A 17161-nucleotide genomic window follows, 5' to 3' on the forward strand; every position below is an offset into this window, starting at 1 on the left:
GTATTTCAACCAACCCACCAAACTAGGTCCAGGACTGGGTGTCTCTATTTCCCAGGCATTCAGGATGTACATGTCTCCCCACCGATGGTGTCTGGCTTTCATTGAGGAAGGAGCACAGGGGAAAAGTTGAGAAGGAAGAACCCTGTATTGTCAGAGGAAGAGTAGAGATTGGGGGATGGCTGGAAAATAGCAACGCTGGGTAATGGGTAGATGATCAAGAGGTGAAACACAACTTCATGCTTAAGGAAGACGGGAGCATCCTGTTGGCTGCAGAGGATGCAGGAGGGACTAGTTGCGGGATGAGGATAAGGACAGTGTCCTGTGCTTTAGGACCCTGTGTACAGAGTCAAGAGATGTCCAACAACAGAGAGAAGTACATGGGGTTAGCGCATGGGCTGCATTTTCCTAGGTGTCCGCTGGGCAGAATCTGGTGCTTGAGGCTGACAGGAATGCACTTGTGAAGATGATAACAGGAGAACCAAAAGCACAGTGACCAGTTGGCATTTATTAGTGTAGTTATGGTTTGTCACTGTCGTAAATGTAGTAGAGGAACCAAGACTTTGTTATCACAAAGAAATAAATAAAGCTTATTTTTAGGAAAATTCTAACCGAGTAACTGAAATCGAGCAGTAGCACTAGAGGAGCCCAGCCTCGTGTGACACATGAAGCTGGGGTAGAAGTCAGGATAAATTCTAACTACAAGGAGCTTACGCTTACTTGCCCCCTGCCCCAGCTCCCTGGCCAGAGCTGACCATGGCTGCAGTTACAGAATAAAAGGAAACCTAATTGAAAGTGAGCTGAGCTGAAACACTTGAGAATGCATGGACTTGGATCTATCAGGGTGAGCTGACCATGATCAGACGATCCGTTCCTCTCACTGCAAAGAGGTTTAGATGGCAGCTTCTCCGGACCGCTTCCGACTGACGTGCTCGAAGTGGGCGTGCTCTGAGGTATCCAAGTCAATCTCATACTTGGCTAGGATTTTGAGGATGGGCCTCAGCTTCAGCCACCACTGTTCCTTGGGGATGCGGTGCCTACAGAGGAATGAGGTAGATGATGATTTAATCTCTAGCACCCCAGTCAACTTCTATCAAAGCCTATGGGAAGAAGTTGAGCAGAAGAGGCTGGATTTGGGGCCTGGGCAGCAGATCTGAAGTAAGTACGACTACAGGTGTTACTCCTAAAAGAAAAGGACTGAAGAAGGTGAGTAGCTTGGGAAGGGTAGATCTCGAAACTACCGGGGAGGGAACCACCGCAGGAGGTAGAGGTACTCACTCAAAATCTGTCTGTTCCTTCAGCTCAGCCACGGGTTGAAAGACCAGGGCCCTCTTACGCATCCCCAGAACACAGCCCGAGTCTGGGGTATTGGCAAAGATCCGCCCTGCAACAGGGATGGTCAGTCAGCTTCTATACTGGGAACCAGCTTCTAGGAAGGGGGCTCACCCTCTTACCCCACCTACCATTACGGTAACTCTCTTTGATTTTCCCAGACATCCAGTTCATAGCCTTTGCACCCATCTTAGTGGCAAAATTCCTGTCAAATGGAGTTGGGCTCCCACCCTGGAAAAAGAATCATAAAAATTACACGGGGAAGGACTCTAATGAAGTGGCAGACAGATGGGAATACACAGAGGAAAGTTTATAACCAGAAAGAGGAATCCGGAAGTCTAACTGTGAAAGGAAATCCTGAAGCAGGGCCGGGAGCCAGGGCAAGCTGGCCTGGTGTATTTGGCCGTTCACCAGACTTCAGAGTAACTAATCAGTACAAGGGGATGACTGGTCTCACAGTCGCCTCTTCCAGCTCCGTAGCTGCATGACCCTGTTCATTTCCTTCTAGTCTTACTGGCCATTCGGTCAATTCCCTACCCCTCATTAGCTTAGCAGCTTCTGTCAGTCACCATCATCGATGACACAAGTGTTCCTTGTGACCCAATTTGGATGCTCTTGGTAGCACCTCAGAATAATATAAAACATGGTGCAGAGTTTCTCTGAACAAAGCAGAAGTGGGAAAATGGGAAGGAAGGAAAAACAGAAAATAGGTCGTCATACTTTATCCAATAGTACCCCATTCCTGCAGGAGCTGCTAAGCCCATTCAAACTGAGATAATGTGAATTCATCTGTGGGTATAGAAAGGTCAAAGGTCAATGCTTAAGAGGCATCTGTGGGGACATTTGGGATGGGGTAGGCCTCAGACCACTAGTATCATCTGTGAGTGAGGCCTGCCTTGGGTGGGGATTGAATGTGGGTGATAGAAAGGGATTCCTTTCCCCTTGAAACTCCAGAGATGGAGCCCAACCCTAGCAAGGTGCCTGTACTCATCTCACAGGTTCCCCACAAAAGGCAGCATGCTATGGTGGCGAGAGCACTGGACCAGCTCATTTTGACCTCATTCCAGCTTGACTAGTGGCCCTGAAAAAAGCAGTTCTCCTCTGTGGCCTCATTTTCTTCATCTGAACCAGTGGTTCTCAACTGGAGACGATTCGGCCCCCCAGGGGACATATGGTAATGTCTAGAGACATTTTTTCAGTCGTACAAGTGAGGAGGGTGTGCTACTGGCATCTAGTGAGTAAGAGTACAGGATGCTGCTGAGTAAGCAATCCTACACCACACAGAACAACCACAAAGAATTTTCCAGCTCAAAATGGCAAGAGTGCCAAGGTTGAGAAACCCTGCCCTGAATAAAGAGGATGAACCACAGAATGTCTAAGGCCATTTCCAAGGTAAAGATTTCTGATTCTGTGACTGTAAAAGCCTGCAGGCCCACGCTCTGTGGCAGCCCCGATAGCCTCCAGCGGGTCGGAGACTACTGGGAGATTCAGTGACTGTTGGGGGTTATTTATGGCTGTCTGGTGACGGGCATGGCGTGTCTTCCGCACCTGCTGCATGTGGCCGAGCACATTCTTCCTGCTGTCGAAGATGCCCTTCCCCTCCTCAGAGTACAAGTTGAAGATGAAGTCAGTGGTATAGTTCTCATTGCACTTCTCATTCCTGCAGGAGAGACCGAAGCCTGTGCCGGGCATTGTCCCCCTCCCTCCACCCGCCTTCTGCCTTGGTCAGCTTTGCCCCTCCCGGTTCCATCTACCCCTGCGGCCAGGCGCTCTCCATTTGTATCCAGACTCCTCAGGGTGTCCCAGCCACGGATGCAGTCTGACTAGGGCCAAAGCCTGACTATTGCTTCTCTTCACTTAGGAGCAAACCGGGGATGAGGTACCTTAACACCAGTCCCCTCTTCACAGTTGTTTTCATCTTTTGTACCAGATGTTCCACATTCACCTGAAAATGAAACAAAATCCAAAGCCCGGCTGATAGTGGATCCGGCTGGGCAGGCTCATAGATCCCTTCTTCCCCTCCAGGCATCTGCAGGAGGGAGAGGGACAGGAAGAGGGCTATTTACAGCCCAGGGCCTGAACCGTGCCTAAGCCCTTTAAGAAGGTCAGTGCAGACTGAAATTAAGACTCCAGATGCGACAGGCAGAACAGGCAGAGGGAAAGTTGGACAAAGCGTGGCAACTGTCAGTTTTCGGCTCCTTCAGGGGTTTCCAGTTCTCCCTCCCTCAGAGGGCTGACCCTGCTCTCCGTGTAGGTCTCTAAACACGTTGCGTCCGGGTCCAGTGATTCACCCAGAAGCAGTCGCTTCATTGGGCTTTGAGTTGGGGGTGAAGGAGGGAAAAGGTCACCCTCCACTGCGGGCAGGGGTTGGCTGGGCCCTTGGATTAGGGAGTTCCCTCAGCCGGTGGCCCTCCACTTTGTGGCTCTTTTTCCTTCCAATGAACGGGGATCTTGGAAAACGAGGATCATAAAGGTATCCCCTCAAAAAATGGAATGAGGACTCCGGTTTGGTAGCAGGGGAAATCTGGTGGGGGTGGGGGGGTGGGCGTGTGACTTTCTCAGTCAGTTAAACCACCTACTCAAAGTTTAGAAAGGTTTTGTAACCTCACTAAACCTTTCTGATCTGTAATATGGAGATAATAGCTCCCTTGCATGTCTGTTATGAAAATAAAATGCGAAAACGCACATAAAGTGCTTAGCTGCATACCACCCTTCAAACAAATGCTCCGTCACCAGGAGCAGCGGCCACGTACAGGAGGTTACACCAGAGAATGCCCGCCCGGTGCTCCTTCTAGGACTCCACACAGACCACACATCAGCTCTGTCCTCGCCTTGGGCTCGCACAGCTTAGGTCGCCATGGGGACAGTGGGGAGAGACTGGGGCGGGGAGAGGGGCTCTGGGTGGCCGTCTACCTGCAGGTCTCGAATGGTGAAGGGCTCCTCAAAAATATAGGCAGCATCGGCCCCGGCTGCCAGGCCCGCCATGGTGGCCAGGTAGCCGCAGTAGCCACCCATGGTTTCAATGATAAACACCCGGCGCTTGGTGCCTGCCGCTGACTGCTTGATGCGGTCACAGGTCTGCAAAGACAACAGGTCATAGAAAGACATGGTCAGGGGTGTGATTCTTGTCACTTTGCTGGCCCCTGCCATCACCGAACTCTGGAGCGACATCCTCCCCAGGCCAGCGGGGCCCCTACGCCTCATTGAGTGCTTGCCTTCCGGGACGGCAGGCACGTCTGCTAAGCACAGTGTGGAACTCCTCCCCTGGAAGGAAGCTGTCCCTACCCCTCCTGTTGCTCGGAGTAGGAGAACTAGGCTGTAGGACCTCAGAAAGGAAAAATCATTTGATATGCAGAGTACAGACGCCTTTCTAGGTGACAGGACTCACAAGGCGTGGAGGATGGACACCATATGCACGGTTAAAGGCAGTGTGTGTAAATGCCGGGGCTTGAAGAAGCATTCTTCTAACACTGTGACTTGGTTGGTACAAAACAAGTGGCTCACTTTCTAGGCCCAGACTCGGTCCAGGGATTAGAGTCCTGGCCAGAGGCTGGGAAGCAGTGGTGGCCCTCACCATGCAGATGGTGTTGAGAGCCGTGTCGGTCCCCACGCTGAAGTCCGAGCCGGGCACGTTGTTGGAGACCGTGGCAGGGATGACCACAAACGGGATGCAGAGCTCGTCATACTGCTTCCTGCCCTCCATCAGCTCTAGGCCCCCCGTGTAAGCCTGAGAAGACGAGAGCAGCGGGGGCGGGAATGAGGGGAGAGGGAAGGTGGGGGCGGGGGGAACGGGGGTGGGGGCACTCACCTCAAAGCCCCCGATGATGACAAGGCCCTGAATGTTGAACTTGGTGATGTTGGCACTGATCTGTTCGAAGCTCTTCTTGGGTAGAGTTCTAGTTGATTGGGGCAGGGGGAGGGGAATAGAATTTGGGGAAGAGACAGCAAAATTGAAGGAGAGAAACGCTAGAGTTAGAAGGTACTTTGTTTATAGTTTCTTAACTTGTGCCCCCTTCCCTACCCCACTTTCTCATCCCCGTCCGAGGATACATGCTGGGGCTCTGAGTTGCCAGAGATGCTAAGAGATGTCTGGATTGGCTCGTCTGCCCCCATGAGGCAACTGTGAGCTTGTGGAGAGCGGACCCAGAGACAGCACTGGTCAGGCAGAGCCCGACTGGATGAACTGACGCCCGCGTGCCGAGGCCCACCTTTCAGGGCGACGAGGAGGCGCTCCTGTAATGCACTGACCTTTTAGTTCCAAGTTTAGAACCACCTTGGCCAGTCCAGCCCCCAACATAGCTCCAGCCAGCCTCCTCGATCTGCAGGGAAAGGTTGCACAGGTCCACACGGTGGCCTGACACAACTCCTTCAGCTCTGACCCCGCCCCTACACCCACCCGCCCGGACAGAGGAACGCCAGGCACCAGCTTTTCCCACCTCACTCAACTTCCTCCCCTTTCTGCTCGTTCACAAATCTTAAGCGCCTTAGATTACGCCAGGCCCTGTGCTGAACTCTGGGACAGAGAATTAAATCAGACGCGTTGTTTGCAAAGGGTTCATTTCAGCGGCCTGTTCCCACTGCCCTAAAATTAAATACAGTAGTCCCCCTTTATCTGTGATTCCACTTGCCAAGCTTTCAGTTACCTGTGGTCAATCTCAGTCCAAAAATATTAAATGGAAAATTCCAGAAATAAACAATTCACAGGTTTTAAATTGCATGCTGTTCTGAGTGGTGTGATGAAATCTTGCACCATCCCACCCAAGACGTGGGTCATCCCTTTGCCCGGTGTGTCCACGATGTATATGCCACCCACCCGTTAGTACAGAAAAAACACATAGTATACAGCTGACCCCAAACAGCATGGGGGTCGGGTGCCAACCCTCTGCGCAGTCAAAAGTACACGTGTAACTTGACAGTCAGCTCTCACATCCACCGCTCTGCACTCGTGGATCCAACCAACCCCGGGTCATATAGTACTGCAGTATTTGCCACTGAAAAGTTCTGGGGACTTCCCTGGCGGTCCAGTGGTTAGGACTCGGTGCTCTCACTGCCGTGGGGCCAGGTTCAGGTCAGGGAACTAAGATCGCACAAACCGTGCAGTATGGCCGCCCCCCCACCAAAAAAAAAAAAAATTCTGCATGTAAGTGGGCCCATGCAGTTCAAACCCGAGTTGTTCCAGGATCAGCTGTACCTGGAGTTCGGTGCTATAGTGGTTTCAGGCATCCACTGGGGATGTGCCCCAGCAGATAAGGGGGGACTACTGTATCTACTTCTGCTTGAACCCCAAGAGGAGAAAAAGGCAGTGAGGGATGGGGGAAGGTAAGAGAACAGGCAGGTCAGCCACTACACTTATCCTCTGCACCACTGCTCCTTGGCCCCAAAGTAAGCGCCCTCCTTCCTTGTATCCCTGTACCTGACCCTTGGCCAGGCCCTCGAAGCCGTCGTGTACAACCAGCACTCGGTTGCCCTGGATGAGACCGATTCTCACGGTGGAGCGGACAGCGGCATTCATGCCTGCGGCCGGGGCCCCCACGTTCATCACGGCCACTGTGTAAGAGCCACTCTGGAGAAGGAAGCAGAGGGGGAAAGGGGAAAGAGGGGACAGCAGTGGGGTGGGGGGACAGGTCAGTGAGGGGAGCTACACTCTGAGCCCCTTATGGTCCTGACAGCACACCCCTCCCCCAGGGAACGCCAGCACAGCCTGTCCCCTCCCCCATACGAGGGAAGCAAAAGTCTTCATCACAGATCAATAAATAAAGCTGTGCTCCCTGATCCCAGGTATCACTGCAAAATGAATAGGAGACCCTCCAGAGCAGTGTTTCCCAAAGTGGGATCCTTGGACCACCTGCTGTATCAGATCCACCCAGCGAGCTTGTTAACTCTGCATATTCCTGACCCTACCCCCATCTGAATCCCCTCTTGGGGGGGGGGAATATGCATGTTTAATAAGCAACCCAGATAATTCTGGTATATGGTAAATATTAAGAACCACTACACCAATGGAAGAGGTGGCTCAAATACACTTAGATGTGATTATTCCAGATTTGCCCAGAGAAAATAATACATGAGCCTTCTTTCCCATTCCTTGCATGCTATCTTGTCAGCCTTAAACTGGATGTGGGTCTTGGCTCAGAGACCTTCAGGGCACTCTAAGAACATGGGCTTATATCTGGGGTGACTGAGAGAAAATTATCTTAGTGGGGTCTAGGACTCAGCACTGAAGATTACAGGCGGGCAAAGAAGTAGGTTGTGTGGATTGAGGGTAGCACTTCATAATGGGAGAATAAGGGAAGAGAGCAACTTGCCAGTACCTTAGATACTGGGGGTCTGACATGAGCCAGAAGCTTGTATACCTCCCAGTTGTTCATGAAGCTCCTAAAAAAGTACAGAGAGAGAGAGAGAGAGAGAGAGAGAGAGGGAGAGGAGAGAGGGAGGGAGGGAGAGAGGGGTGGTGTCTCCAGGCCATTCCCCAAGGCCAGCAGCCAAGGGGATCTGGTCTGAAGTTTTGCTCCCAGCGTGAAGTTCCACAGGGCAAACCTCTAAGGACATAACTGGGGCCGAGCAGGGCTTGGGCGGGGCTGCAAAGAGGCCACTAACCCACCAAACACTCCCTGAGCACTCTTCCCCCCTCGCCTAGAGAAACTTATGATCTAGCTGGGTCCACATATAGAAATGACAGACTATGGAAGGCTAAGGCCAGGGAGAGAATCCCTGGGCTGAACTGAGCCACCTGGTCATCTCACAACTAATTCTCAGAAGAAACTGCTGCAGAGACAGTAAGAGGAGGAGAAAGCAGAAGCTCCTATTTGGGGTCTGGAGCTACGTCGATTTTGGGCTTCATTCTGGCATCTGATTTCTGTAGCTAGTGAGCTCCTGGTCATTTCCTCACCGGCCTCTCAGCTTCAAGGCTTCATCAAATCTCTTCTCTTCCATGGCCTTGGTCACGTCTTTGGTCTGAGGGAGAAGCACAGCAACAGTCAGACTCTAGCAGCGCTGGATTCCCATCCCACACTGAGACCCTGCTCATCTCTGGGCTTGTGACTGGATCCTGCCCATCCTGTACCCCACCTTTTCTATGCCCCCCAAATTTTCTTAGAAGAAGTATCTTTGTTTTTCCTTAATTTTCTGAGTAATGAGCAGCAAAAGAAAAGGGCTGGTTCTATGCTCTATTTATTCGAAGATGGGCAGAGTGGAGGAGTACACACAGATAAGATAGCATCCTCCTCCATTCCACACCCAGGGCCCCAGCCTCAGAGTAGCCTCTAAACTAATGACTAAATAAAATGATCCTGCAGATAACCAGTTAGGAGGAAAGGCTGATCCCTGCCATGTGCTTCCCAACTACTGCTTTCTGCTCTGCGAGCCACAGCTTCAGCTTGGGGCTTTTAGAGATACGGTTCCAGGCAACGCTGGAGCCTGTCTGGGCTGTAGGTCATTAGGACTCCTAAGTCTCAGAGAGAAGCAGCCAGGAGACGGAGAGCCAGCCCTGAGAATCAACCGGACACCTGAGCTTCCAGCCGCAGCATCTGCCCTGTGGTATCAGAGGAGCGATTCCTCCGTAACTAGAGCCACCACTTCCTGAGCACTCAGCATCTTCCAGACCATTTACATGTCTTCTCTCCAGTCCTTATACTCACCCTCGAGGTGAGTGTTTCTTAGTAACCTCATATTGGTTCAGAGAAACATGTTCAAGGGAGAAATCAGAGAGAGGGATAAGCTACCCAGCCAGACCTCAATAGTATTCCCCTGCTTTTAATAAGTTTGGAGAGAGACTGCATGGGTCTCATTACTAGGTAGGATGCAGAGTTTCGCATCTTCTTTAGCGACATCTGGAGGATGGGAAAACTGAGGCTTAGGTAGAGAGGTGACAGCTCCTGCACAAAGCCCATCGTCTGCCTTCCCCACACGCCTCTCCCTGTGCTGCGCCACCTCTCCACCTGCCCCCGCCCTGGGAGCCTCGGCAGCTCCTCTCTTTCCCCATTAGCTCAGAGACGGGTTTGGGGATGGCAGGAAGGCAGGCTGGGGTCAGTACTCACCACCTGGACACACTCCATGAGGGGCAGGCGCACAGCCTGGTTACCAGAGAGGCTCACCACACAGGCTGGGGTGTCCGGGGTCCCCTCCAAGAGTGCCATCACTGCTTCCACACCCATCCTGCTGCCCTGCAGGGAGCAAAGACAGTCTGGTTCAAGCCTCCCCATCTAGTCTTGGCCTAGAGAACCTGGGCATTCAAGGCCCTTTCCAAATCACGAGTTGAGTTCCGCATTTAAGGACTGTGGCCAAGAACTCACTGGGCTTTACCTCCTGACCCAGATTTTGTCTAAAGCTTGATGACTCTTCATCCTTTTGCCACCTGAACCCCAAGGATTCTACCTGGTTCCAGAGAAACATATCCACTATAGTAATCAAGGGGATTACTGGGGCTGAATAATATTCCCTTCCTGATGAAAGTAGGATAAGAGGGTACAAACTGAGTATCTGAGGTTAGATCTTAATACTTTCACTCATGCTCAAAGCTCTAAGATATCAGACCTTAGGGGAGCATATCGTTTCCCAACATTTTCTGCAACAAAAGAGAACTCTTGAGCACATGGGAATGGGTCAAGGGCCACTGCAGTCCAGAGTCTGGTAGCAGGGTGGCATGAGCAACGGTTGAAGCCCCTGTGCTGGTGAAGCACTGTCCTGCTGGGAAAGGACAGCAGGTTGAGGGTTCTATGGTGAGGACCCCAGAGCCCCATGACTTACCAGGATTCTGTCAAAGGCCGACGGTGTCCCGCCCCGCTGCACATGCCCCAAGACGGTGACCCGGGTATCATATCCCAGACGCTTGACCACCAGCTGAAGGGATCAAGGGAGGGGCAGAGAGAGATACAGAGTCAAGGACCTAGACCTAAAGTCAAGGTCCCTAAACAAGCAGGGACCTAGATAAACCAAGGATGACTTAGCCTCTTATCTTGTAATGATTCCTAGGTGGGAGGAAACCAGGGGGCAGGAAAGCTGGGGAGAGACGTGCAGGACTCAGGGGAGACTCAGAAACCACCAGGCAGTGGGGCCAGGATGGGTAAGGCATCAAGGCCTCTCTGGCTCCTTTCATACTAACATTTTTGATGTCTTCTGAGCTGATTGGTTTCCCGTTTCTGTCAATCGCACCCTCAGCCACAATGATGATGTTGAGACGAGAACCACGGTTCCTGGTCTGGTCAAGAACAAAGGAAAAAGTGGTCAGTGTTATGAAACTGCTGGACCGGAAAGGGATCAGCAGCAGAGCAGGGCGAGGGGTTTCAAAGGGCGAAATAAGGCGCCGGTACCTCGCTGAGCCGGCGACACAGGTGCTCCTCCCAGTCATCATCTGGCGGACACTCAGGAATAAACACCCAGTCGGCCCCACAGGACAGAGAGGTGACAAGGGCCAGGTATCTGAGACAAGAGGCAGAAGCGTCGCGCCAGGAGCTACGCTCCACCAACAGCCTCTCCCGTTCCTGACAAGGCCTAGTCCCATAGCCACTGAAAGGTCTGAGGAGCCCGTTTCATTCTTGGGGTGAGGGGAAGAGCCCCACTGGTTCCGCTAATCAGCGGGATTCTGTCCCTGAAGAGCCCCTCTATCCATGCTCACCTGCCACAGCGGCTCCCCATCTCAGAGTGCTGTCTGCTCTTTCACACGCGCATGTGTGGGATGTAAGGGAGGCTGGGTGGAGACGGGGAAAGGCAGCCACCCCAAGAGGAGTGTGTACACCTCCAATCTGCCACCATGGGAGGCCTCCCTGGACTCCCCAGGGAAGAGGAAAGGGCTATTGCCTGGTCCATGGCATAAACGAGTCAAGGTGGGGGATCTTACCCACAGTGCCGGCCCATCACTTCTAACACAAACGTCCTCTGGTGGCTGTAAGAGACAGACATAGGGCTTGCACAGTCCAAGCGGCCCTACGGCCAGGACCAAGCCCCCACCCACACTGAGGCCAAGGAACCTCTCGGCAAGATGCATTTACGCCGTGGGCTTTCTAGCAGGTCTCCTGAGACACTTGGAAGACGCAGGGTAAACACTTTAGCCACAGGGTGTCCCAGGCCTGAGAAAACACCACAGAAAAAGGTGACAGTACTGAGGCTCTGTGCCTGGGAAGGAGGGGGCCTGGGAAGGGAAGGAGCGAAGGGAAAAGAATCGGAGGGAGGACTCCACTAACCTTGAATCCTCCAGGACCAACCTGCAGGAGACTGTCACCCGCCCCGCCCTCCCGTTCTCCTGCACTGCTTCCCGAGTCCCTGCCCTTCTGAGCAGCGGCGTAATGGCCACTACTATCTCTGTGACACGGTTGGAAAGGTTTGGGGCTCCCTGGATTTGTCTCAGTCTGGAGACAAATCATTTAGACAAATCATTTTTAATCATTTAGGAGACCCCACAGGTATTAAAGACCTCAGAGCGACACATGTGGACAGTGGGTAGATAGTGGCCAGAGGCAAGTCTTATGGCATCTATAGAGCAGTGCAATTCAGTGCTCTAGGGATAATTTTTAGTTAAAAACAATGTTCTGGTCCCAGAAAACTGGTCACTGTAGTCACCATAGCTCAAGCACTTTCATCTTCTCTAATCCCCAGCTGGTTGGTCTGTCCCAGCGCCACCCTCCCACGCCTCCTCCCACTGGGCCCTCACCTCTGAGCGGTAGTGGTGATGGCATCTACAATCTCTATGATCCGGTGCAGGGCAGAGTCAGTGCCAATGGTCATGTCAGTGCCGCAAAAGTCGTTGTCAATTGAGCCAACCAGACCCACAATGTTCAGGTACCTGGACTTTGCAGCCTCCTCCGCTGTGATCTTACCTGACAAGGGGAAGCAAAGCAGGAGGCACTGGGTGAGGTCCCTGGCATGCTAGGGAGCAGGTGACTGGAGAGGAAAGGGGCTGCAGCCAATGGCAGCTGTTGACAATGGCAGATAAAAGAGGGCAAAGACGGCCCTCTGTGTCTGGGCAACAATTTTCTTCCATGGGAGGGAAAGGCGGGTGTGTGTGCCCATACGCAGAAACCACACTCACGAGAGCAACGTCTCACCTGATTTCTGGAGGTCGCTCAACAAGTCACTCCACTCAGAGCGGAAGGTGTCGGCCCCGGTGAGGCTGCCGTCACCCCCAATGACGCACAGGTTGGTGATCCCGCGCTTCACCAGGTTGTGGGCAGCTCGGAGCCGGCCCTCTCGTTCCCGAAAGTCCTTGCACCGGGCGCTTCCAATCACCGTGCCTCCCTTTGGGGAAGAGGTGGGAGTCAGCTCCCCAGGTGACGCAGCCAAATTTGGGCTCAACACGCTAAGATTGCCCTATCCCAACGCTGTGATGGGCTGGCATCACCACGTGGCTCCCTAGGAAGTCCCCTGACATCCTGAACAGTCACTGGCCCCTTCTTTCGTGTGTGTGTGGTTTTAAAGTTTTATTCTTCATGAAAAGGATGAATGAAGTTCACATGAGTTTCAAATTCCGGAGTCACGAATACTGACGTTTAACTCTGTTGTCTGAGGGTACGTGACTGTACAAGCTTAGCCATTAATAGAAGACATGCGAGTCTTGATTGCCTCAGACACGTTTCTACTTCATCTGCCTAACTCCTCTGACTGCATTCAAGATTGTTCACTTTATCTTAATTTTCAGCTTGGTTTGCATGGGCCTACCCAGAGCTTTCCCTGTTTTTAACCTCCTTGTAGTTCACTGAGTTGGTTTTTGTTTTGTTTTGTTCTGTTTCTGGCCCCTTCTAAAGGAAGGCGAGATGGTGCTGGCTGAAGTATCACAGGGTCATTCCCATGTTCTGCTACACTTCTTAGAAGACTGCTAAGATGGGCCCATTCCACTGAAGGCTTTGTCACTGTGACTGTCCTAAAGAGAATTAGGAATACACACGTATCTGTAGGCTTCTGAAATAATCTCCATCTTTCCCATCTTAGACGTGTAAGAAGCAGCAGCAGTGACTTCAACAGGGACAAGGCACCGCTAATCCTTTCCCCTTTGCGCCTGGGGATCTGTGTGCTAGTGGGAGGAGCCACAAGACCCAGGCATTCACAGGAAAAACTGCTCTGAATATGGAAAGCCCTAAATCCCCAGGAGCTTGTAGACACCCCAAGAGAGGAAAGTACACTTAGGGTTTTCACAAATCATATGAACTCCTGGCATCCATGACTTCAGGGGTATTGATGGAGAATCCTGGCTCATTCTCAGACTGCTTTATGAAGGCACCATTGCCTGTATAAAACCTTCACAAAGTGCTGCTCATTAAATTTCTTCCCATGGATTTTTTTTTAGGGGATTGAGGTAAAGAATGAGGATACAAATGTAATGTGCAGATTTTTCAGTAAATCAGAAGATGAGTATAGAATGACGTAGAGAAAGTAGCAAAAAGGGCTGTGGATACAATAGAAATCATCTTAGATTCTTCTTTAAACTCTAAAACGCTCTCTCGGTTCCTTCCTTCCTTAAAAGGTCTGGTATCAGGTCACCTCATCGCCATCACATGAGGACTGGCAAACTTCAGCTCTACTCTGGCTCTGGCTCCAGTCCTCTGGTGAGGTTATTTTCAGGGCCTGACCTTCCCTGTGAGTAGGACCTGTTACGTGCCAGTTCCTCAAGTCTTGCCTCTGACCTTTCTATAAAGAGCAAAGTGTCCTGTGATCACACCCCCAATCCTCATCCCGCCCCAGGAAACCAGGGTGATGTTTTCAAATGTAAAGAGTAAAGGACAAACATAGCCCCTCTCTGGTCACAGAATCCCTTCTTATCAAACCGCATGGCAGGGAATTCAGGAAACCACGAGCCCCAATCCAAGTAGGGGTGAGACAAGAACAGGACAAACACGGGACAGGAATCCTCTGGAACATACCAGCTGAAGCATCATCGAAACACTCTCCCAGGTGGCTTCCCTGATGTTATCTCCACCATCCACCAGGCCTTGATAACCCTGTGGGGTACATTACACCCATTCAGCCTCTGTTAGGCTTCCCCCAAACCCCCAGGATTAAGACCAAGTCCCTGGGAAGAGGTTCTCTGAGAATCAAGTCACCCATCCCGCCTCCCATTACTGACGCCTGGGTGCTCCTGAGAATAACACAGTCCAAGGAAGGAGACGTCAGCTTTTTCAATACCCTCTTCTAGTTTCTCTCATTCTCTAAACATCAGAATGCTCTTCCTAATATTTGATCTTGATTCCTCTTATTTTTGGTTCATCCCATTTCCTCCCAGGGGAACTAGATGACAGATGGTTTTGATAACCAAAAATGGAGGAAGAAAAGAAGGGTACGTTGGAAGGAGAAAGGGAGATAAATGTGACTTGAAAAGATAAGAGACTATAACGTTTGAGAGAAGAAAGGCAGACAGACCTTATGGAAAGAAGAGTGGATAAAGGATGAGAGGAAAAGGAGAGGAGGGAACCAAAGAGGACTTAGAACCTCAGAAAGTAAGGCAAACTGCAGAAACACAGTGGGACTCTAGGGCTCTGTCCCTCCTAGGGCTCTGTCTCTGGATGTATTGAATTTGCTGTGAAATACTAATGCATTTCACCTTCTCTTGGGGGAAGTAAAGGGAGGACAGAGCTACTTCTTACTTTAAATCGAATAGGCAACACGAGGACCCAGCCTGCAGATCCCTGGGACCCACCGTCATTACTGGAGCCCCGAGTGGGGAGGGGTGACTTGTGAAGACAGGGAACCAAGACTAACCAGACACAGCAACGTAACTGGGAGGTAAGGAAAGAGGGTGGGGAGGGGGAGGAGAAACCAGAGAAAGAATAATGGGGAGCAGAGCAGAGAACCAACCTCATGGACAAAGAAGACACGGGCACCAGTATAGATGCCAACTCGAACCACAGCCCTGACAGCAGCATTCATACCTGCAAGGAGGAAAGTGTCAGAGAGAGGTTATCCTAAGAAATGCAGCCCTGGACTCTAGGATCTGAGACAGTCCTTTTCTAAGGCTTTTCTCTGAATCTAGAATCCCCTCATCCAATTCTTCTGGCCTCGCCACTAACGCTGAATTACTTCATTCAATGTTAATATAGCACAAGTTACCTCCATTCCTCTCCCCTCCCCCCCCAAACCCCATCTTTCCTAAGACCTTTCCTTGCCAGGGCAATCTGGGGGATAATAATCCTGAATGCTTATTGTGGGGCTAGATGCTGCTAGATGCTTGTCGATCGCCAACTCATTTAATCCTATCCACAGCTCTGGAGTTGCCTCCATTCTACAGATTTGGAAACTGAAGTTCAAAGAGGTCGAGGTCACAGAGCTGGGACGAGCTCAGCTTTTAATCCAAATCCTAAATGTCTCAACCAACACTGCTGACCTCCATGCTAATCCCAATGTCTGTACGAGGCTTTTCCTTGCCTTCTGCATTAAATCTAGGTATCCAGCTTGTATAGGCTTTTCAGGACAAAGACATGGCTCTCTGGGGCTCAGTGACCTGACCATTCACAAGCTGTTCTTGAGCACAACAATTACTGGCCGGCGGATTCTCCCAGTCTCCACACACACACACAGCTTTTTAGTGTCATTGAGTTGGTGTATGTTCCAGTGTGCACCACACACTGAGATTCTCTGGCTCCCAAACTACCAGAAGAGGTTGTGACCGAGTGTGCAGACAGAATTTGTGGAGACTCTATGCTCTCCTTCTCCCGCACTGATCTTCTCCTGTGACCCTGTGTGTAACATGTGTATGAGGAACTTACAAATCACACTGCCAATTATTCTGTTTCCACTGGGAGAAACAGTTAGGGATGAAACAGAGAGGAGAGCCTTTCCTCCTTTTCCCATGTGAGTACCATCCTTCTCCAAGTAGCTACTCAATGACAAGAACGCTCTCCCAAGAGTGTGGGGAGGAGCTGACCTGTCTCAACACACAACACATGGTTGTGAAGACCTCCACGGTAGAAACGATGCCACTGCTTACTGTGCTCAGCACAGCCTCACTGGTGAGACGTTCCTGGGTCTTGATCCTGGCAACCCTGTCTTACCTTGTAATGTGAGGAGGCGATGCTGCGATGGATCAGCTTCCTGTGAACCACTTTAATCACCCTCCCTCAGATACCCCTGTATACATTACACATTTTTTGTTTCAATCTAAAATCTATTCATAGGGTCCTTAACCCTGCCTGGGGAAATATCATATACCAGTGAGCACTAGAGAAGTCAGTAACTGGAAAAGTCTGCAGCAGCAGACTAAAATCCATGACAAACTACTGCATTATCCAAAGCTATCTGGAATGGAATGGAATCAAAAAGACCAGAATGTCTGTTTTGGGGGTTGGTTTGTTTGCAGGCTGACAAAGGTTGGTATTACATGGCGACAAGCTCCAAATTAAATTGAAGGTTCATTCACTTACTGAACAAATATTTATTAAATACCTCTCATGCTCCTGACACTATGTAGGCACTGGGTACGCATCACGGAATGATAGAGAGTCTGGGGATACAAAGATAAAGGACTCAGGAATGGTCCTCAAGACTTGGGAAGAATTATAGTGTTATTCCAAATTGGATCCATATGGAGGGGATTTGTACAAAGTGCAGGGGGGACAAGGAAGAGGAACATCTACGCTGCCAGGAGGAAGCTGGGGAAGGTGATACAGAAAACACAGCATTTGTCCTGAGGCCTAAAGGATAATTTCCTTTCAAATCTTTTTGCTAGGTGGATGAATTTGGGGAGCGTGTTATAGACAGGAGGAATAGCACAAATAAAGGTTGAGGGTCAAGAAATAACCTTAGGAAATTCAGTATTATAAAGAATGAAATGTAAAATGATGGCGAGATGAAGCTACACAGATGGGCAGGCACCTGTGTGCCCAGCGAGGAAGTCTGGCTTTTATTCTGAAGG

The 17161-nt window shown here is 50.9% G+C and overlaps 1 protein-coding gene across 6 annotated transcripts in view; it reads right to left on the reverse strand.

Moving 5' to 3' along the window:
- Window positions 1-485: 485 nt before the first annotated feature.
- The window catches only part of PFKM (phosphofructokinase, muscle), a 44050-nt gene continuing 27374 nt past the window's right edge, over window positions 486-17161 (reverse strand). For all 6 annotated transcript variants that reach the window (XM_070046492.1, XM_070046491.1, XM_030835267.3 and 3 more), the window contains exons 3-23: window positions 15109-15182; window positions 14178-14255; window positions 12369-12558; window positions 11975-12140; window positions 11165-11209; window positions 10638-10746; window positions 10430-10525; window positions 10075-10167; window positions 9366-9491; window positions 8219-8283; window positions 7641-7704; window positions 6743-6892; window positions 5578-5648; window positions 5138-5225; window positions 4904-5056; window positions 4243-4407; window positions 3213-3274; window positions 2878-2989; window positions 1461-1560; window positions 1276-1381; window positions 486-1034 (exon numbers count right to left, since the gene is read on the reverse strand). In XM_070046492.1, coding sequence (XP_069902593.1) covers window positions 890-1034; window positions 1276-1381; window positions 1461-1560; window positions 2878-2989; window positions 3213-3274; window positions 4243-4407; window positions 4904-5056; window positions 5138-5225; window positions 5578-5648; window positions 6743-6892; window positions 7641-7704; window positions 8219-8283; window positions 9366-9491; window positions 10075-10167; window positions 10430-10525; window positions 10638-10746; window positions 11165-11209; window positions 11975-12140; window positions 12369-12558; window positions 14178-14255; window positions 15109-15182 — 2258 coding nt within the window. In that variant the 3' untranslated portion in view covers window positions 486-889. The remainder of the gene's footprint in view (window positions 1035-1275; window positions 1382-1460; window positions 1561-2877; window positions 2990-3212; window positions 3275-4242; window positions 4408-4903; window positions 5057-5137; window positions 5226-5577; window positions 5649-6742; window positions 6893-7640; window positions 7705-8218; window positions 8284-9365; window positions 9492-10074; window positions 10168-10429; window positions 10526-10637; window positions 10747-11164; window positions 11210-11974; window positions 12141-12368; window positions 12559-14177; window positions 14256-15108; window positions 15183-17161) is intronic.

The sequence above is a fragment of the Globicephala melas genome, chromosome 10, assembly GCF_963455315.2.
Source record: "Globicephala melas chromosome 10, mGloMel1.2, whole genome shotgun sequence".
NCBI classification, from domain to species: Eukaryota; Metazoa; Chordata; class Mammalia; order Artiodactyla; family Delphinidae; genus Globicephala; species Globicephala melas.